We start from the raw sequence: 21,926 nt of genomic DNA on the forward strand, positions 1-21,926 counted from the left end.
AAATCTTGTTTCAGCTTGTGAGAAGTAAAAATAAGACCTTGACCATGATTCTCATCACCCCCTTTTCTCTGACTACGCCCTAACTAAGAAAAAAAGTTAATTTTTAAAATTAAATTCTTTATCTAATCAAAAGACGTTTACAAAAATGCAACTGATATTACATTAAAACTGTTTTTTACTAACTTTTCTATTATTTTGTTCTCTATTAGAACTGTTTTTACTGATTTTTCTAGTATTTTCCTTCTTTAAATTTACTGATTTCAATTACTAAAATACAAGAAATTCATGTTTAGCTTATAAATCGATGTCATAGTAAAATGGTCTCATTTAATAATTCATCAGTATTAGAATATTAGAATATCTTAGAATAATATCTTTTTGATTTCTTGCATATTTTTGTATAATCTTTGTGATTATGTAGAATATAATTAGTTTCCTAAAGTATAGTGACAATCTTGTATATATTGACATTAATATTAATGAGAAAGGCAACCCTAGTCATTCTTATATGGTATCAGAAGCTTCGGTTTTTGATTCCGACTCTTTTCTTTATTCTTTCTCTCCCATGGCCTCTCCTACCACAACCAAAGGTTCGTTTTCTGAAAATTCCGTTCATTTTAACAATCACGGTTCTTCCCACCACCGTGATGGCCACCGCCACACTCGTCGTGGTGGCCGAATTCACCGTGGCAGCCACCATGGCTCCGCCAATGATTCTGCTCCCTGGCAGCCGCAGCAGCACAGGCCAAAGTATTCTACTCCTTTTCGGCCCAGCAGATACTACTCAGGCCCATCTTCTTCTACTTCTCCTAATTGGCATAATTGAGCCAGCCACAATTGGGCCTAGCCTGCTGTCCCTTTTCCCCCTACATTTTGGGCTCCTCCTCATTCTTACAATGATGGGTATTCTGATGGTCTTCTTGACCCACGATCGGCGCAAAGTTATCACACCGGGACTAATACTTCTATGAATTATATTTCTACTGACGTCGATCATGCTATGAACACTCTCTCTTTATCTACTCCGGATGAGCAATTTTATATGGATACCGGTGCCACATCTCACATGACTCGCTCTCAAGGTACTTTACTTCCTTATTTTTCTTTAAAGCATCAATTCAATAATGCTATTGTTGTTGGTAAGTAATTTAATTCCAGTTTTTGATCACGGGCATATTTCTTTTCCATCTTCCCAAAAATCCCTTACCCTAAAAAATGTCTTACATGCACCTAAACTTATTAAAATCCTTATTTTCGTTCGTAAATTCACTCAGGATAATATGGTTTCCGTTGAATTTGATCCTTTTGGGTTTTCTGTAAAAGGATTTGGCCACGGGGAACATCGTTTTGAGATCTAATAGCACGGGTGATCTTTATCCTTTTCCTTCTACTCATGGAGCTTCTCCTTCATCTTCCACATCATCGGCCTTTTTCGCTATTTCTTCTAATATTTGGCATTCCCGCTTAGGACATCCGGGCAATGCGATTTTAAGTTCCTTGTATTCTTCCTGTTTAATTCAATGTAATAAAAATTCTCATTTTGTTTGTCATTTTTGTCCTTTAGGGAAACACATTCAATTACCTTTTGTTAATTCTATGTCTATGAGTACTAAACCATTTGATATTATCCATAGTGATTTGTGGACATCTCGTAATTCTAGTCCATCGGGTTATAAATACTATGTCCTTTTTTCTTGATCATTATACTAATTTTTTGTGGACTTTTCCTTTATTTCGCAAATCTCAAGTTTATGATGTATTTGTGAATTTCAATGCATTTGTTAACACCCAATTTGAGCTTAACATCAAATCTTTCCAATGCGATAACGGGGTGAATTTGATAATAATATGTTTCGTCAATTTTGTACTAGTCGGGGCATTTCACTTCGTTTTTCTTGTCCTTACACATCTTCTCAAAATGGCAAATCCGAATGCAAAATTCGCTCCATCAATAACATCATTCGCACTCTTTTGTGTCATGCTTCCCTTTCCCCGTCTTTTTGGCCTCACGCCTTAAACACGGCCACTTATCTCCTCAATATTCTTCTTTCTAAACTTCTTGGTAACCTCACTCCCACTCATGTTCTATATCGCAAATCTCCTACATATACTCATTTACGGGTTTTTGGGTGTTTATGTTTTCCTCTTTTTCCCTCTACTACTATCCACAAGCTTCAACCACGCTCCGCTCTATGTGTATTTTTGGGATATCCCTCTTCTCATAGAGGTTACAAGTGCAATGATCTCTCATCCCGTAAAATCATTATATCTTGGCATGTTCTTTTCGATGAGGCCACCTTTCCTTTTTCTCAATCACCTTCCTCATCTTCCCCAAACTACCAATTTTTAGATGATAATATTCCCATTCATTTGCTCAAAACAGCCCATACACCACCTTCTGGACCTACTCCATCTCTAAGCCCAATACCTCATTTCCTTTCCCTCTGCCAACCTTCTTCAACTGGGCCTATCCTCCTGTCCGGCCCACATAACCTCCCTCACTCTCCACCTCCCCCCTCCCCTACTGGGCTTGCCTCACGTAGCCCAGTAACACTCCAATCCCATCTTCTTTCTTCCTCCCCTACTGGGCCTACTCCTCTCAGCCCAGTCCCACCCCGTCCAGCTTCCCCAACCAGCCCAGCCCTTGTCCCGTCTTCTCCCTCTTCCCCACCCTCAACTGGGCCTGCCTCACGCAGCCCAGTCCACACACCTCCTCCTTCCCTATTGGGCCTGCCTCACACAGCCCAATCAACCCCCCTCCTCCTTCCTCACCAACCGGTATCACTACGCGGAGTAAACATGGTATTTTTAAACCCAATCCCAAATACTACTCTCAAGCTTTATCTGTTTCTTTTTCACCTTTACCTAAATCTCCTCTTCATGCCCTTCGTGACCCAAACTGGAAGTTAGCCATGAAAGAAGAATTTGATGCCTTAATTAAAAATCATACTTGGGATTTGGTGCCGCGTCCTCCTAATGCTAATATCATTCGGTCTTTGTGGATATTTCGTGTCAAGACCAAGTCCGATGGCTCTTTTGAGCGCTATAAAGCGCGTCTTGTTGGTGATGGTAAATCTCAAAGGGAAGGCATCGATTGTGATGAAACTTTTAGTCTGGTTGTGAAACTTGCTTCTATTCGCATTATTTTAAGTATTGCTCTTTCCCGGTCTTGGTCTATTCATCAGCTTGATGTTAAAAATGCTTTTTTACATGATCACTTTACTGAAACTGTTTACATGCATCAGCCTCTGGGTTTTCGTGATCCTACTCGTCCTGATCATGTTTGTCTTCTTCGTAAGTCTCTTTATGGTCTCAAACAGGCTCCTCGTGCTTGGTATCACCGGTTTGCTACTTTTGCAACTACTATTGGCTTTTCTAACAACATTTCTGATAATTCCTTGTTTGTTTATTTTCATGGCTCTGATATTGCTTATCTGCTATTATATGTGGACGATATTATTCTCACAGCTTCCTCAGATTCACTTCGTGAGTCCATTATGTCCAAACTTAGCTCTGAATTTGCCATGAAGGATTTGGGTCCTCTTAATTATTTCTTGGGTATTACTGTTACTCGTACTTCTACGGGCCGCTTTCTCTCTCAACAAAGGTATGCCTCTGAAATTCTTGAAAAGGCTGGCATGTCTCAATGTAATCCTGTTGCTACCTCCGGCAAACTTTATGCTAATGCTGGTTCTCCTTGTGAAGATCCTACCTTGTATCGTAGCCTAGCTGGTGCTTTACAGTATCTTACTTTCACTCGCCCAGATATTTCATATGTTGTTCAGCAAGTTTGCCTCTATATGCATGATCCTCGCATTGAACATATGGCTGCTATTCACCGCATTCTTCGCTATGTCAAGGGTACTCTTCCCTATGGTCTGCAATTACATCGTTTTAATATTTCAACTCTTTTGTCCTATACCGATGTTGATTGGGGTGGCTGTCCTGACACTCGCCGCTCAACTTCTGGTTACTGTGTTTTTCTAGGTGATAACTTAATTTCTTGGGTCAGCTAAACGACAACCTACTGTTTCCAAATCCAGTGAAGCTGAATATCATGGTGTTGCTAATGTTGTTTCTGAAACTTGCTGGATTCGCAATTTACTTCTTGAGATGCACTGTCCTATTACCACAGCTACCCTTGTCTATTGCGACAATATTAGTGCCGTTTATTTAGCTGGTAATCCGGTCCATCATCAGCGCACTAAGCATATTGAGATCGACATTCATTTTGTTCGAGAAAAAGTTAAACGTGGTGATGTTCGAGTGCTTCATGTTCCATCTCGTTATCAGATTGCTGACATTTTCACCGAAGGCCTTCCTCAAGTATTATTTGATGATTTTCGTTCTAGTCTCAGTGTCTCCAAACCGCCCGATTCGACTGTGGGGATGTATTAGAATATTAGAATATCTTAGAATAATATCTCTTTGATTTCTTGCATATTTTTGTATAATCTTTGTGATTATGTAGAATATTAGGAAATATTTAGTTTCCTAAAGTATAGTGACAATCTTGTATGTATTGACATTAACATTAATGAGAAAGGCAACCCGAGTCATTCTTACAATCAGAAGTGTGCAAACCATCAGGTTATCAATGATGGATCAAGCTTGGCAAGGCCGAAGACAATAAAAAGTAAGTAATCAATTTCTATTATGTAGTGTTTGAAAACAAATATTTCATTTCAAATTATGGATTTCAATTAGGAAATCATAAATGAAGAATTTGAGAATAACAAGGTTTGGATAGTTATTGTCAAATTCTCAAATTTAACTACTTTAAAAATAATTGTGGAATTTAATCTAAATTCAGATTTGAAAATTTTTAATTTGTCAAACAATAAACTTGAGCTAATTTCAAATTTCTAAATAAAATCATAGTTTCCAAACATGACATTATGGAATTTATAGTTCAATTTTGATTTTTTGGAGCATAAATCAATTGAAAACCGAAATTGCACTCTAAAAAGAAAGTTTTGCGAATTAGAAGATCACACATTTCACAATATACAACTATTGAACAATCTTGAATCTAAAAAGTACGGAAATACAATTCACCCAATAAAGTTGAGCATCGACGAGAAAATATTAAACTGCTACAACGTTTTTACGAGTTCCAAATTCTAACCTCTTCAAAAGTACTAGTAATGGTGCTTGCGAGAAGCAAAGCAGCAAATATATATTTAAACAAAGGGTGCTCTATAATAAGCTTTTACAGGTTAGTCTTGTCCAAATCATCAAAGTAAGGATGCTCCATAGCTTTCTTAGCGGAAATTCTCTTGGAGGGTTCATAGATCAACATTTTCTGGAGTACAACAGCCATGGAAAGTATCATGAGAATCCCAAAAATGAGGGGGAGTGTTAAAGAATGAAGTTTGGTTTTCTAACTTACAGAGAGCAAATCAACTCCATGTTTTTCCAGTCCAGGAACAGCCAACGATAAGTCTTTAGGACTCCATTGAGGGTATTCATGCCAGTCCTTCAGTTTGGTCACTCCTGGCCACATTTGCTCATTTGGGGTACCCAGCAACCTGTAAAAAGGCAAAACTTTTTGTTACAATCAAATTGGGCACAAATTTTTTCACTGAAAGGCGTGGAAAATGATCCAAGTGAATGAAGCAAACCTGAAAATGTGGAGGAGTTGCTGCAGCTCTGAGTCTCCACAAAAAAGGGCTTGATTGTTCACTAGCTCAGCTGGGGATTTGAAACATTCAAGGTCAAATATTTGCCCAGCAATTTTTAAACATTCAGCATGAAGACTGAGGAGCAAAGGTAACTAGTCAAGCATTAAGAGATCATACCGAATATACAGCCTACAGACCACATGTCAACACCACAAGAGTAATGTGTAGTGCCCAGGAGAACCTCTGGGGCTCGGTACCACAGCGTTAGTATCTGCAATTTCAAACAGAAAACTTGTAATCAGTATAAAATCCACAAGAATGTGCAACCCTTTCGGCATTTGTGAGTAACCATGATCGAAGATAGATACCTCATGAGTGTATTTCTTGATGGGTATCACAAATGCTCGAGCAAGGCCGAGATCAGCAATCTTGAGGGTCAGAGTTTTACGGTCCATCAAAAGATTGTGTGGCTTAAGGTCTCTGCACAAAACAAACGATTTCTAGAATCAATCACAGTTAAGTGTATATAAAGACCGCTGAAAAGGGGCGAAGATTTGTTACCTGTGGATGACTCCATGACCATGGCAAAAAGCAACACCTTTGCAAAGTTGGAACATTAAACTCTGCATTTTTCCACGCAATTAACAGAAGGCTCTCAAATCAAAACCATAAAAATGAATCAAGAATATACATAGAAACCATCAAAATGATTCAAAGCAGGAAAAATGAATTTTGATACCTTAATTATTGGATGAGGTACATTATCCCCAGTGTTCCGAAAGCTACGGATGTACTTCTTAAGGTCGGTTTCCATGTACTCAAACACAAGGTACAGAACAGTTTTTCCCTCTTTGTTTTGTCCTTGCTTCACGTCTAGCAGCCTATACATATATACAAAGAATACAGCGATTAATCTAAATAATAAAGAACAATGCAGGAATATAAATCAATGAACATAGATGATCAAATCAACAATTTTTGGTGAGATTTAGAAAATCAAAGAATACAGCGACTTAATTCATACTTCACAATATTTAGAAGAAGAAAAAAGGGAACCGAGAAATTAATTTCTGAGAATATAAATCGGAAACCCTATATTGAATGCAACCATAAAATTGAAGAATAAATCCAAAGATCATATCAAAATGTGAGGAGAAACCCTAACTTTTAGAGTAAAAATAGAGTAAAAAATGAAAAGAAAAAAGATCTGAAATCCTAACTTGAACCCAACCAAATAATCGAAGAGAGCAAATCTAAAACTCATATAAAAATGTAAAGAAAAGCCGTATGATGATGGGCAATTGAAATTTCGAACATCAATTGAATTAGAAACCCTAATTTATGAAGTAAAATCAACAGTAAAGAATATGAAAACAAACCTGACGATATGAGGATCGCGAGAAAGCATACGAAGCAAGGAAACTTCACGGAGTGTTGTAGGAGGAACACCTTCCTCGTCTTCATGAAGACGAGTTTTCTTGAGAGCGACAATTTTCCCAGTAGCTTTCTCTCTCGCTCGATATACTTTTCCATAAGTTCCTTCTCCTACTTTCTCAAGCTTTTCAAACGCATCCATGGCGGACAACACTTTTTTTTCTCCTGTTATTTCCATTGTTGTTTTGATTTCAGTTTGAAAATGCACAATGAATCCTAAAATTTGCACTGGAGAAGGGAGAACAACGAAGGAACTATATAGAGGGAAGCGACTGTTGTCAGATTCTTTCCCAATTCTTGTAACGGCTCTTCTTTTGAAATTCAAATATTAGGCTCGCCCACTAAACAAACTATTTTAAAGACTAAAAGGACCAAGGTGTATGGTCAAACTTAGAAATAACGTCGTTTCGAATTTGGATCAGATTTTAGTAGACTTGAATTCAGACGGATTCGAACTTAGATTCATTTTAAAAGGATAATCTAGATTCGAATCTCACGGATTCAGTATTAAGTTTGAATTTGAGTCTAAGCTTATTCATGAGTATTTGTTGAATTTGCCTTGTATTACATTATTAATAGAGAGTTAGACTTTAACTAATGATAATAATATATAAAATTATTAATTAAAATCTAAAATACATCTAATAATTTTATACAAACTATACATATCCTTAAAATTTCGTTCATTAATAAAGGTTTATTCATAACATAACGTAACATTCAAAATAATGTTACTTATTATATATATATATATAAAAAAATATTTTTAAAATTAAAACTGGTCTCTTGATTCCACATATTTTAATTCGGATATTTTTTTGAGACTCGAATTCGAACCCGAAAGATCCAATTATATAGGACTCAAATCTGTCAAAACGGATCAGATCGGATCCAAGATCCATTGTCATCTCTAGTCAAACCTCAAACAAGAATCAAATCTATCGTATTTCTTTTCAATTAGCTATTTTTTTTACCACAGCTCCCAATAGGTATGTTTTTTTTTTATTAAAAAGACAAATTTATCACTCTTACTAAAATAGTGTATGTTTGATAAATAAAACTATTTAAATTAATGTCATTTAGATTTTTTCTTTGTTTAAGAATAAATATCAATCTACTGAAAATATTTAGTGTTTAGTTCTTATTTAGCCATCTACGTTTTCTTAGCCTATTATATAATAAAAAATAATTAAATTATGAATGAAAATGTATTTAAATTTTAGTATATGCAAATAATTATTTAATCTATTAATGCAATAAGTATCGTCATATCATACAAATTGCTTTCAAATGCCAAAAGAAAAATTGCAGTTATATAATTGTATTTAGCGTATCGATATGCAGTAATTTTATTTTCTTAAGACAATAAACGCTTACTATGCCCTAAAGTTGGCAGCAAACGTGACATAGACTGATTTCATTATTATTGACGTAATATATGAACTAAAATTCTTAATTAATCACTCCAATTTGTAAATCACTACAAACAGATAAAAAAAAATTAATAATAAAATTACACAAATGTTTGTGAGAGATGGTTTCTTTGAGAGACCAAATCTAATTAGGCCCGTCTATTATATATTTTGTAAAATTTTAAAGTAGGCATTAAGAATGATATAAGTAGACATTTAAGATGTTACAAGTATACATCAAGGATATGTTAAGTAAACATTAAAGATAATGTAAGTAGGTATTAAGAATAAGGTAACTATGTATTAATCTTTAATAGGTTGGTTTTGAGATATGTCTCTCAAGAGACTAGCTGATAAAATTAACAAAACTCTCATCCCATCAAATCATACCATATAAAAGTAATTTGTTAAACTCATAAATAACCGTTATATACTAATACCTTATCAATATATGAATAAATTAATTTAAGCAATACATTTTAAGTTTAAATTAGATTTTTGACTGTTCAATGACAATACTTCATGCATTATTAGCATACTAGTTGGAAAATAATTTATTATCATTGTATGTCATGTGGCATATACTAGTTTCTCTTTTACTAGTCTTTGAATTTGTATTTATATTCATTTATAGATAGATTTCTAGAAAATTTATAGTTAGATTATAGACATCTATTTTTAACTATATATTTTTTTTATGATATTAAACCAAAACATAATTAACTAAATAATAGGAGTATATAATAAATAATAGTATATATTATAATATGTTACATATTCTGACCTCAATCATAATAAGCTTAAGCTTTGAAAACTAATCACTTGTTGAACGTTACATGTAAATACATCATGTCTCTCAACTGTCTCAAGCTTGATATTTAGGGCAATTGATAATTATATTTATATAATAGTTGTCCGCTAACCCTTGGAATTTAGATTCACTCGTAAAATCATGTAGTTTTGAATCCTATATTAATGCATCATATATGAATCACTAGTCAACAATCACATGTAATGAATGAGTAATGCAACATTATCAAATCAAGTTAATCAACGTCTTAATCCCAATCAGCTAATTAAATAGGAATCAAGGTCACAAAAAAACAAATAAATGCCTCAAGTTTTTAACTTACTGCAAAGATAATTATTTAACTATATTCCTCCGTCCCTTTGAATTTGCAGCATTTGATTTGGATCCAATATTACAAAGTCAAAAAGACGACAATTGGAGGAGAATTAAGTAAGCTAACAAAATCAATAATCATTTGGAAGGATTAAATATAGAGAAAACGGGCAACCTATCATTGACAACTGAATAGCTGCCCACATCAGCCTTTTTATGAAACAGAAATGAGGTGGGGCAAGGGCATAGAACTGAGCAGAGTGACTACATACTTATAGCTTGAAGATCATTAGAAACACCAGAAGAAAGCAATTGAGAAAAAGGGGTGAAATCATCGTACATTGATCATAGCTGCTGATCAAGGCAAGGGTCACGAGGACTTCGAGGAGTTCCAAGATATTCGGAAGCTTTTGTAACAACATCATTAATCTTAGAAACACTTCGTTTTAGCCATCCAGTCTCTTGTTCTGCTTGCATCTGTTGCTTTTGTCTTTCTTCTTCCTCCAATAAGAGATCATTATATCTCTTCACCATGAAACTCTTCACTGCTTCAACCCCAGCATTCACAACCTCAACGGGAGGAATGACAATCGGGTTTTGATCCAAATTGATCTTCCTCAATTTCTCTAGCCTGCCAAATGTATCGGGAAGTGCATGAATCTGGTTGTTGCTCAAGTCTAGTTCCTCTAGATTTTCTAATTCGCTGAATGTCTCAGGTAGTTCCTTCAAGTCACTAAAATTACCGCTCAGATTTAAGGTCAGAAGATTCTTAAGTTTTGCTATTGTGAAAGGAAGTCCGTGAAGCTCATTGAAGTGCAGATCCAGGTGTTGCAGAGATTTCATTTCTCCAACGGATGTAGGAAGAGAGCGGATCTTGTTGTACTGAACTAGAAGTTTTTTCAAGTTAACCAACTCCAAACCTAAGTTAGTTGGTAAGTATGCGAGGTTATTGAAACTTGCATCCAACTCCACCAGCGACCTGAATAGATAAAATCTTAATGAACTTCCTAATATATGTCTTAAAATTTGAAATATATGAATAACTGGCAAAAGAAATTACTTGCAGTGACAGATGCTGTCAGGAAGGGCAGTCAGCTTGTTGCCAGAAACATTGAGGATCTTCAAGTTATGCAGCAGGCCAATGGAGTCTGGCAGTGATTGCAGAGTATTGGAGGACAGATTCAACTCTTCAAGGATTTCCATTCCAGCTATCGAGTCAGGGATAAACTACAATCCAAAGACATTATCCAATTAAAAGATATTACAACAGTAGAGGCATGCCACACACTAAAAATCCAATATGAAGAATCACATCGAGACATGATCACACAAGCAAGATAATATCTCACGTTTATACTCCCTAATTTGGAAAAAAATAACATTTATATCAGGAACGAACAAAAGAAACAATTCAGAAGAAACTTGTTTCAAGAAAGTGAAAACCGTAAGATAAGAACAAGGGCAGAACTTGACCAAGAACAAAATAACCCAATTAAGGCTACTGTTAGCATAACAAGCAGAGTTCTCCTGCTTCTTGAATCTAAACTGTAATATTTAGAACACACCAAGTCATATCAAGTGACAGAAGGCAGATGTGAGAAGAACAACATCTTCAAGGTAAACCAATATATGCGACTTTTCCTTTGTTTTTCATACATAGATAACAACCAATTGCAAAATCAAAGGTCAATATCAAAATAGCACAAGTGTGATTGCACATTGGAAGCACAATATGCTAGGTCGAAAATACATCTTGCGCACGATGTATGAAAATAAGGATAACATATCTACTTGGTTAGATTCATCTTATCACTGTTGACATCAACACTGAGGTCAATGTATTTTCACAAGATTTGGTCCGAAAAAACTGTCTGCTACAATACATCAAGAACAGCAAACGCTTTGCCATGATACCTTTAGAAGATCAAAAGCAAAAAGCACTTGTTCCACAGATAAACACTCAATACTATTAATCACCATACAACTTGACTTGAAGTTGCACTAATAAAACAAGGTTCTTTGCAAGTATTAAGGTGATTTTAAGCATGGAAACCCATTGCAAAAATTAACACCATGATTTAAGGGGGTTCACGATTTAAGGTGGTTCACCATTAATGAGGCTAATCTACCATCTAGGCTGGTGTATTCATTATGTTTAAATGATATAAGACCTTAAAAGCTCAATATAAGTTGCAGGAAGTACATCAATGGATTATATGAGTGTTTGTAAGAGACCAAACATGAGTAGAGAATCATAAGTATGATAAGGTGAGGATATGGGAAGCTCAAGCATATTGTTTGGCTCTACAATTACATATACACCAGTAGAGGGTATCTATAGGCAAAGATAGGGTTGGCACAAATTATGAGCAGCAACTGAATACAATACACGCATAAGCAGCTGCAGCTTCTATTTGCTTTGTTTTTTTGCTCTCCACGTAATCTAATGGCCCCCCTTTGCTCCCAATGCATCCTAACAGTTGTAGCTAATGCACTATTTGCCTTGATCACCAACGCTAAACCCATTTCAAACTTCGATCCACATTTATACCCTGTACATCAAGAGTGCACCTTGCCAAGTCATGGAGTAAATGTACCAACAATCAAAACATGCACAAGGTCTAGCAACATAGTTGCACACCTAACCTTTGAGTGTCCAAAATTTATTCTACATCACCATGCCATGTAATATCATGACCAAAAATAACAAACCTCAGGTTGCACTCTTCCATAAATAAACAATATTCCTAAAATTGTTTATCATTCCTCTTTTCCTCTTCTTCCCCCTATCCGTCACATCCTCCATTGGTCAATTATAGTATGTCTTCCTGGTTCTTAGATGTTACAGCTCATGGTCATGTTTATGTGCAAAATTGATCGGTCCTGCAAACCTCCTGCATTTCCTTGCATTTACCATCTTAGTAAGAGTTTTATTAATTAGACGCTACAGTTATCCGTATTTTTTAACCTAAATTTAGCCTATCAATCCCAAATAAGTCAAAGGAAAAACAAATGACATTTCTCCATGTCAGTTATGTCACCGATGCAAAACAACTATTAGCTTTCCAATGGTTGCATCCATCAAAATAAACACAGATCATAACCATAATGTGTCATTCAATTGAAAAACAAAACAAATTTAAGATCCATTTATCGTCACCTTTTACATTCATATAGTTCACAAAAAGGATCCTCAAAATCATCATCCGTCCACAAGATATAGAAGTATTATGATCTCAAACAACTTTGTAATATCTCATGTCTGTCTCAACGCATGTTTTCAAAGTATCAACTTTTTTTTAATATTGAAAATACTAAAAGTCAAACTTATGCATCAGCAGACCAAGTTATAACCTAATACACTGCAATACAATAACATTCACATAGAAAATCCAATAACTTAACAATCAATAGATAATAATCGTCTTGTTCCAGTGTAACATAATTTACCAGCTAATCTGTTTTTGAAATCGTTATTCACTCAAATCGCTAAAAAATGACCAAGACCAATCATAAGTTGCTCTTCTTTTTCTAATCCACAATCTGCGAGCAGATTAGCTAATTATGTGATAATATCTCAATCAAAATCAACAATAACAGCAATCAAACATAAGTCAACAAAACAAATCAATAATTAAAAATGGGAAATGTCAAAACCTGGAGTTGATTGCTGGACAAATTTAGAACAACAAGATGACGAAGTTTTCCAAAAGCTTCAGGAAGAATTCTTAATTTTCTCCCAGACAAATCAACCTGCTCAACATTCTCATCCTTCAAAACCGCAACAACTTCTTCATTAACTTCCTCAACCATTTCACCGTGCTCATCTTCAACAGCTCCTTCTGTCTTCTCTCTAACAGCAGAATCATAAACCTTCATTAATTTCTCTTCAGCATTCCTCAACACCTTCTCATACGCATCGTGCATTTCATCAAGTTGAATAACAGCCTTATACATCGCTTTCTCCCTCTCCAATTTCTCCCTTTCCTTATCACCATCATCCAGTTTAGAAGAAAGCGCGACCTCCTCAAGCTGCGAAGCAAGAATCGATTCAATTTCTTTGAGCTTCGATTTCGAAATATCAATAGATTCATGATCAGGACGTTCACCAAGAACTTGAAGAATGGAGCGAGTTTGAGAGATCTCGGAAACAGCTTCACGCATAGCTGCCATAACTTCAGGATCTTTGAGATATGGCATGCTTTCAACAAGAGGATCATGGAAAGTTTCCGATGATGATGATGATGGTGATGATGAAAACGCAGGTTGTTCGATGTCGTGAGCAGTTGACGAAGATGGAGACGATGAAGAACGAAAAGATGAGATTGAAGATGGAAGACGAGACATTACGTAGGAGAGGATTGGGAAGTTTTTAGGGTTTAGATCCATGGCGGAATTCATTGATTGATTGATCAATTGAAAGAAAATTGCAGATAAATTAGGGATGATGAATGATGGTTAAAATGAAAATTGGAAGGGTTTGTTGATTTATTTTCCTGGGTAAGAAATTTTGTTATGGGTTAATTTTACCGGGAATTTTGGACAAGCCAACGGTGGTAATTAAGTACTCCTATTTTTTTTCTGTCGTAACTCGTAACTATAAAAAGCATTTTCCACCAGATTTTTTCTTCTCCGTTTATTTTGGAGTAATATTTTATTTTTTAATTTGTAAGTTTAAAATTTAGATTTTTTATATCTTTTTCTACTTTTATCCTTTAAGTTATTTTGCGTTCTTTTTTGCCTTCTTTTTAAATTTTTCGAGCTCTAACTTTATCAATTCTTACATGTGATCGTCTTATTGTGAGACAAATTCATATCATCATCATTGTCGTCGTCAACACAATGTCCCACTCAAAAACAAAATTTGGATGAAGGAAGATAATCGTCAGTACTCCCTTCAAAAAATGGTTGTTTTAATTAGTTTGATTAAATTATTTAATTCAATTTAAAGTTATCTCAAGATAAAACCGTTTTAAATGAGAATTAGTAAAATTTAAACTTCCTCATGGTGAACCCGCTCAAATATAATATTTCTTTCAGTTTACTATAAGAGTTAAATCTCTCTTTCATTGAATTTGATACACAACATCTAAATAACTCTTATGTTGATTTACGTTTAACATACAAGTTACTTTCAAATCAGTTTACATAATATAGCAAATTTAAATAGATAAAAGAATATATTACATATAGTCCAATTGTCCAAATAAGATCACCTAAATTTATCGCCTAATTTGCCCCTCAATTTTCATTCACAAAAAATGTCTTGAATTATATCTATAATAATATATTCTTTAGAGGATCTCTTAATAGAGCTTTTAAATTTGGATGATGCTTAAAAATTTCAATGGGAATTTCCACTCGTGTAAGATAATACTTATGAGGATCTCAGGAAATTTCTGATACAAACAGAAGCACGCGTCACCGCAGTGATTCATACTTCTATGAAATTTTATGGCTCTTTGCTACAGCAACCATTCAATGGCAATGCACTTGTGAAATTTTTTATACTCCATTAATTATGCTGAAGTTTAAAACCATCAGTTACATGGTTGCCCATACCACTAAACCTACAGCTACCATTCAATAGAATAACCTGAACTTCAAAATTGCATATAATTGTTTTCTGTGCAAAATTTGAGGTGTATAGAAATCGAATGATGTTAGAATGACGGTGCAAGTGTCATATGTGTATTCCGCAGCTCAAAACTGCGGAAAATACCAGAGAAGTACTAGCCTATGACTCTTCATCTGTGTCTGTATCAGCATCAGAATTTGACGAAGAGCCTGCGTGCAATTCACACGGCCTCCTCCTGTTCATGTTTGTTTCAAGTGGTGGAAGTCCATCATCATCGCTCGAGCCTGTTTCTTCTGTTTCTTGTTCACAACCGAGTCCCGAGAGATTCTGAGTAGAACTGTCATGGGTTTGTGACTTAAAAGCTTCTGGCCTAAAAGCAACCAGAAACAAGAAAAAGTTCAGTCGACTGGATAGCTGCAATGAGTAACAAAACGAAACATAGTAATGTACATAAATTTATTCCAAATGGATGGTTCTCATAAGCCTCTTGACTTAATGAGGGAAAGCAATTCAACAAAATAACCTAAGACCGAAAGAAGTGCACATTTGAGCAGAACAGCCAGTACTAAAAGAAATGATCATAGATTCACCCAAGAACAAGTTATGAGACAGCCAAGACCTTAGCAGTTTCATCAAAAAATAACAGAAGTCACAGACAACATCATTACCCCAACAATAGTATTGCAATGCAGAAAAGAGGTCAGGGAGTTCTTATGTACACATCCTTAGCCGAGCAGTAATAGGGAGGCTGTTTCCACATTACCATTTCCATGCACGATAGATGTGTTCTATTTCATATTGACTGCTTAAGCTGTATTGATTAAATTTATTTTTAAATCCAATGAAAACATGAATAAGCTAAATAATTGATACAGAATATTATATCTGATATCCAATAGGCTTCACTTCACTGACAAAGATAAATACGTAAAAATCATAATCCCTTCATGGGTTTCAAAATTTTAAGTTTACAAGGAGAATTCTATCCAAATGTTATAAGTAGCAAAAAGATAAAAAAAAATATTAAAAAATGCGTACTGGAATGGTTACTTGAAACCAGTCTCCCTATTACTACTGGGCTAAGGTAACTCGAACTAGTATTTCATCTCACGTGAGTTGAATTTTAGCCAAAGGTCTATAATTCTTTGGTTTTGGAATTTGGATTATAATAGACCAGTAAAATAAACTCATTAAATCATGTGTGTCTTATGTGATACATTGCAAATGTTTGCAACCAAAGGGCAGTCGGAAACAATGACTTTGTCATTTACAAGTGTAGGGTAATAGCAAGTCATTTGGCATTAGAGTAATGGCATGTTGTATCTTTGTAACAAAGATTGTACTCTGAAGAAATAACAATTGAAGTTTCAACTGTAAAAAGTCAACTTTAAGAATCACACATTCACACCGAGACAAACAAGCACTTATTGAGCATAAGATTAAGCAGCAAGAAATCAAGGTTAATTTCTAAAACAAAACCAAGACAAATTTCAACTGCCTTAACCGGGAATAAGGAACAGCAATGGCATTACCCCAACACCACCTACATGGGAGCTATGTGGCTATCCAGCCTAAACCTTTGTATAATAACGGGGTTGTTTCTAATTGACCATTGAATGCAAACATTGATTGAAAAATGAAATCACCATCTGCAGTTTCACATGAATACAAAGTGCACATAATTTAGAGTCATTTTTATTGTAGTTTGATATTATTCAAAATCAAAGACTAATAGTCTTTGACTGCATCAGTGACACAGAAACAATAAAGTAATAATTTAATAGTCCAGCCTATCCATGTATGGTAAGAAGCTAAGAAAGGGCTCATGACCACAATACAAGACAGGGAATCCAATGAGATTAAAGGTAAAAGAAGAAGCTATATGCACCACCAAAGATTGGTGGCTGATTAAAAGTCATTTCAATGACACTTGGTTGCTCTCCTGACAAGCCTACTAACTACCACATAGATAAAATTTTAACTCTTGTAGCTCTATGTCCAATCACAAATCCCCTTTTCAACTCATGATTAAGCAAAGCTGAGAACCCAAAGCCCCATACTTATAATCAGGATAAAATCACTGATGAAAGATGAACTACATGGTGTAAGATCTTAACAATATGGATGGACTACCAAGACCAGAAGCACAACTCCTAACTGTGATGGAAGGACAATGTAAAGCACGCATCTACAATGTCCCTGGTAATGATGTTGTAAAGGAAAAAGCTAAGAGCAAGGCAGCAGAACTTCAAGCATTCAAAATATACACTGATAAACGTGTCAGCTTGTGGTTAAAAATTGATCATGAATGAAAACAATAGTTAAGACTTTAGCCATGATTGGAAATTCAACATGGCATTGTATTTGCAGGTCAATACAGCAGCCATCTAAACTGATTATTTCTTTAACAATGGTATGTCTTAAACAATTGATACAAAAAGGGACTAGCCGAAAATATGAATTTCAAAAGACATCAGAAGGTGTGTGCGGCCATCAGATGAAGCAACTGCTTGCAGATAATGGCAAAAGCTATCTCTAAATGACAACTAGCATAAACGATATAGATCAATCAACTTATCCACTATATATTTAAGAACTAGACATTTTTGGCTGAGTCTCTAGAAGCATTATATAGAAGTAATTCCATAATTTATATCTTATTTACAAGGACCACCTGGGGCATTTTCAAAAGGTACTTGGTGTCGACAAAAGTTAGCGCGGTCCAGTAATTAGTAAAATAATTGTCAATGCTTCCAGCAACTACTAGAAGGTTTTGCTTCATGCGCAAAAGGTGTTATTAACGCCGAAAAAGATGAGTTTAAACAATTTTAAAACTGAAAATTTCTGTGTCAGACACTCTCAGACCCAACATCTAAGATCATAGGATTTAATTTTGGTATACCAAACAGGATCTTCATAATTCATTTGGTCTACTTAGACAATCAAAAGTAAACAAGATGTTTGTAACACAAGAAACAATAATTTGTTAACAATACATGAAGATGATAGAAATGTTAGTGCGTACCACTCAGAACCTTTTTGTAGACGTTTAACTTGTTCATGAAAGAGAACCTGGGTTACAATACAAGTCACCTTACTTCCAGACTCAAGAGCCTCTTCCCTACCACTTTCATCAACTACAACAAAACTCCCTGTGCATTGAGAAAGCGATAGTTCATCACTTACAAAAACAATTAAATACTTTAGGACAAGAAATTATTTTCAGCTGAAAAAAATTACCTCTTTTCATCCACATGCTCTTCTGGAATTTAGCTGGAAAAAATGCCAAGGATTTCTCACCTTTTGCATCCATAACCTAAAAGAACAAAAAGTAAATAACAAATAAAAATTTTAGACTGACTATGCAGCCATGAAAAACCTTCCCACACACACCAATTTAAAAAATTCACGAGTCCACTGAGTTTAACTGTACGACTAACCCTACGAGTATATGGTGCATCCTTAGCTTCCCTGCCTCTTAAATTGAAACTCTTATTTAATCTAGACCTAATACCAAGTGCGTAAATGTGATTTCTTACCACCTCAAGATAGTAAAATTGCAACCCTTGGTAGTGTTTTCTTTACTGGCAAAGGAGAATTCAATCATAGAATCAAAAGGACAAACAATGGGAATCATTTATTACTTATCTCTTATGGATTACTATTTAAAACACTACAGCAAGAGTTCAAACCCTAATAAAATATCATATAGAAGTACTAATTTGAATATACGTGGAATTATGGATTGCCTCATACTGCAAACTGTATGCGATTTTCTAAGATATAGCATTTAATACTATAACCTAACAATTTTTTTGAAGCTTACAAGATCTTTTTATATTTAAATTTCAGAATGGGATCCTTGTCCTAGTACAAAGAGGCCAGCCTACTAGTAATCTTATTTTATCGTGTATTCACTAGAATTTACCATCTCCAAATCATATTTGTAGATCAAAAAAAACAATGGTCTCAGCTAAGTTTGTTAGATTCCTAGAGGAATTGGGCGTAAACAAACTGAAATCCGAGATGCTTCAATGTGATAATTAGTGTACATAGCAATGCCAAAGCCTTAAACCCATCAAGGTATTCGCCCAAAGAACCTACAATCTTTCTCCTTTCACCTTTGACTGTCAACAAAAAACTCCACTCATTTCTATTTAGTGCTTGGTGCTCGAAAAATCCATTCTCATCATATTATTTTTGACCCCTCCAACTAAGTCATTTTGACTAGCCTCTTATATATTCATGTACACAGCCCTCCACCTTCTGTACTAAGGCAATGGCATGTCTTGGGCTGAAAGTTAAAGGGGGCCAAGATTATTATTTAAGCAAAAAAACTAGGAGAACAAGATTTGAACATTTAACTTCTACTGCAGAAACTATACACTTAACAACTAAGCAACATTTATCTATTATTAAAATAACACCATATTTTAGTTTTATATAATGACCCAAAAAATTTCCATGGGGTTGGGCCCTTGTTGGCCGACCTTAAAATCCGCCAATGTACCAAAGCACCTTGTAGTCAATGCCTCAGATGTCCACACCACAACATTCGTTTTTCCCTTAGTCTTATAACCAATATCTGCAACTCCAACCTTCCCTTTACTTCTACACTTATAAGTGTATTATACATTTGTCTCAACAACCCATCTTTTCCAACAGCATATTTCAATATGATCCTTCCTTCTTCTCTCGTTGGTAGCATCGCAGTGGAGGGATTAATCCTTTCAGTATGTAGTGAGAATTGACCCTTATCATAAGGTAAAAGATAAAGAGCCCTCATTCCCCAATATGATCATATGTTAAGGTCAACATCCACACTCTAGTTAGTCAGTAATTCACAAATTGCTAATTAACTAAGCGGATGGTTGTTTTTCAAACCCAACATAACATGTATTTTGAACAGCAACATTGAAATCCAAACAACTTCTAATCAACAAAGTGTCAATTATGTACAAAGAATCTCCAAGCCATTACAACAATCAACAAGATTCACAATGAGACAAAATATACCGATACTCAGATTGGAAAAGATTAACAAAGTATATGTACCCCAATTTGATTAGAACCCTGGAGAGAGAGAACTTGCATAATACATTGGCCATGTTTGAGAGTAAGACTGTTATCCTCCACAGCCCTCTTTAAATTCTTCCTTCCTCCTCCCATTATTTTCCACCAAAAAAATCTACAACGGCGTCGTTTGATTAGCTCAAAAGCAGCAGCACTAATGTAACCTAATCCATGAATATACATGAAAACCAGTTCCAATTTAATCAATGCAATAAGAAAATGAAAAAACTACAATGATTAATCACAATTGAACTACCCTAAGAAATTGTAATTTGCTGGAATCATCAAAAACAAAGAAAAAATTTGCACTGTGATATTTTTTTGTCAGAATCATCAATAACCCAAAAAATTGTTATTTGCAATTTGCTAGAAATAGAATCATAAAACCTAAAAAGAACAAGAAAAAATGTCAAATAGTACCTAATAAAAAAATGTCATCCAAAAAGTACCTAATAAAAAAAATTTTGTCAAAAATTCGTTTCTAAAAAGTACCTATTAACATTTTTCTTCGGTTGACCCGTCAAATATAACAGTTGACTGATCAAAATCGAAAATTCTTGTTCCTCATCTTTAATTTCTTTTTCAATTTAATTTCCTCACTATCTTCTTCCTCTACTTTTTACTCTAAATTGAAGTTAAATTGGAAAAGAAATTGAAAATGAGGATGAAGAATTTTTTATTTTGAACAATCAACCGTTATAATATAACAGTCAACTGAAGTAAAATGTTACTTGGTAGTTGGTAATATTTAGAAAATAAAAAATTTTGTTAGGTATTTTTTGGGCAAAATTTTTTTATTTGGTACTTTTTGAAAAAAAAATTTTATTAGGTAGTTTTGACACTTTTCCCAAAGAACAATTAAGCTAAGTTTTAACTTTATATAATCATCATAATCATAAACAGAAAAAAGTTTGAATAACACAATTAATTATGAAGTAAAATAATGAATACAAGACAATAAATAGAAACTGAAAAACGAACCATTTTCTTAACAATATTAGTATAAACAACTCCAATATTCCAACTTTTATTATTACACAATTCAAAAAACCCTAAAATTACCAACCCTAATTGTTAGATTCGTCATAATTCAAAAATATAGAAAACGAATTCACTAACACAATGGATTCACCATCCCAATCTCGGAAATGACATACTAAAAATTAAAATGAATGATTTCAACATCAAATGACAATAAATTTCAATTAAAAAAAATATTTAAGAAAAAATAATACCTTAAGGAACTGCGCCGGCTTTGGAGGGTGGTCGGCTGATGGAGGGTGTTGAACTGGTGGCTTCAGGCGGCTGACGTGGCACGCGGCGGCTGGAGTGTGTGTCGCCGAGGAGATTGAAGTGAGGAAGCAGTGGATTGAATTCTCTTCGCTATATTGGGTTTAGGCGTTTAGCTATTGTGTAACTGAGGTTTGGGAAGTTATTTTTAAGTTATAAACCTCCGAATCCGATATAGACAAATTCTTCTAGACGTTTTCATTGTAAGATTTCCATTATAATTGTTAAATAATCTAATAATCAAAACTTTTAGCATAATAAATTATTTGTATAGACTCATTTTATGGTAAGATAATTTCATACAAGAAGTGTTGCCGCCAATACACAAACGACGTTTTGTGTGGAAGACAATGCAATTATCAAGTGTTTGAAAAAACCTCATTATCTTATTG

At 34.7% G+C, this 21,926-nt stretch overlaps 3 protein-coding genes across 4 annotated transcripts; all 3 read right to left on the reverse strand.

Moving 5' to 3' along the window:
- Positions 1 to 4,958: 4,958 nt before the first annotated feature.
- On the reverse strand, positions 4,959 to 7,582 carry LOC130797898 (cyclin-dependent kinase B2-2-like). The gene is made up of 8 exons (XM_057660687.1): positions 7,004 to 7,582; positions 6,364 to 6,505; positions 6,186 to 6,247; positions 5,993 to 6,104; positions 5,802 to 5,895; positions 5,625 to 5,694; positions 5,393 to 5,531; positions 4,959 to 5,305 (listed from the first exon to the last, which is right to left on the reverse strand). The coding sequence occupies exons 1-8, from the start codon at positions 7,234 to 7,236 to the stop codon at positions 5,213 to 5,215; spliced, it is 945 nt and encodes a 314-aa protein (XP_057516670.1). The 5' UTR covers positions 7,237 to 7,582; the 3' UTR covers positions 4,959 to 5,212.
- Positions 7,583 to 9,611: 2,029 nt separating this feature from the next.
- Positions 9,612 to 14,350, reverse strand: LOC130797616 (plant intracellular Ras-group-related LRR protein 9-like). Its single transcript, XM_057660274.1, has 3 exons — positions 13,251 to 14,350; positions 10,654 to 10,820; positions 9,612 to 10,572 (listed from the first exon to the last, which is right to left on the reverse strand). Exons 1-3 carry the CDS (start codon positions 13,992 to 13,994, stop codon positions 9,939 to 9,941), a joined length of 1,545 nt encoding a protein of 514 aa, XP_057516257.1. The 5' UTR covers positions 13,995 to 14,350; the 3' UTR covers positions 9,612 to 9,938.
- A 115-nt stretch (positions 14,351 to 14,465) lies between these two features.
- LOC130797617 (uncharacterized) lies at positions 14,466 to 21,723 on the reverse strand. Of its 2 annotated transcripts, none has more exons than XM_057660276.1 (5): positions 21,480 to 21,723; positions 20,227 to 20,359; positions 18,412 to 18,487; positions 18,197 to 18,323; positions 14,466 to 15,541 (listed from the first exon to the last, which is right to left on the reverse strand). In XM_057660276.1, the coding sequence occupies exons 2-5, from the start codon at positions 20,338 to 20,340 to the stop codon at positions 15,331 to 15,333; spliced, it is 528 nt and encodes a 175-aa protein (XP_057516259.1). In that variant the 5' UTR covers positions 20,341 to 20,359; positions 21,480 to 21,723; the 3' UTR covers positions 14,466 to 15,330. The 2 variants fall into 2 exon arrangements, with proteins under 2 accessions (XP_057516259.1, XP_057516258.1); XM_057660275.1 differs by having other exon boundaries at positions 20,227 to 20,408.
- Between the last annotated feature and the right edge of the window lie 203 nt (positions 21,724 to 21,926).

Source organism: Amaranthus tricolor, chromosome 13, assembly GCF_026212465.1.
Source record: "Amaranthus tricolor cultivar Red isolate AtriRed21 chromosome 13, ASM2621246v1, whole genome shotgun sequence".
NCBI classification, from domain to species: Eukaryota; Viridiplantae; Streptophyta; class Magnoliopsida; order Caryophyllales; family Amaranthaceae; genus Amaranthus; species Amaranthus tricolor.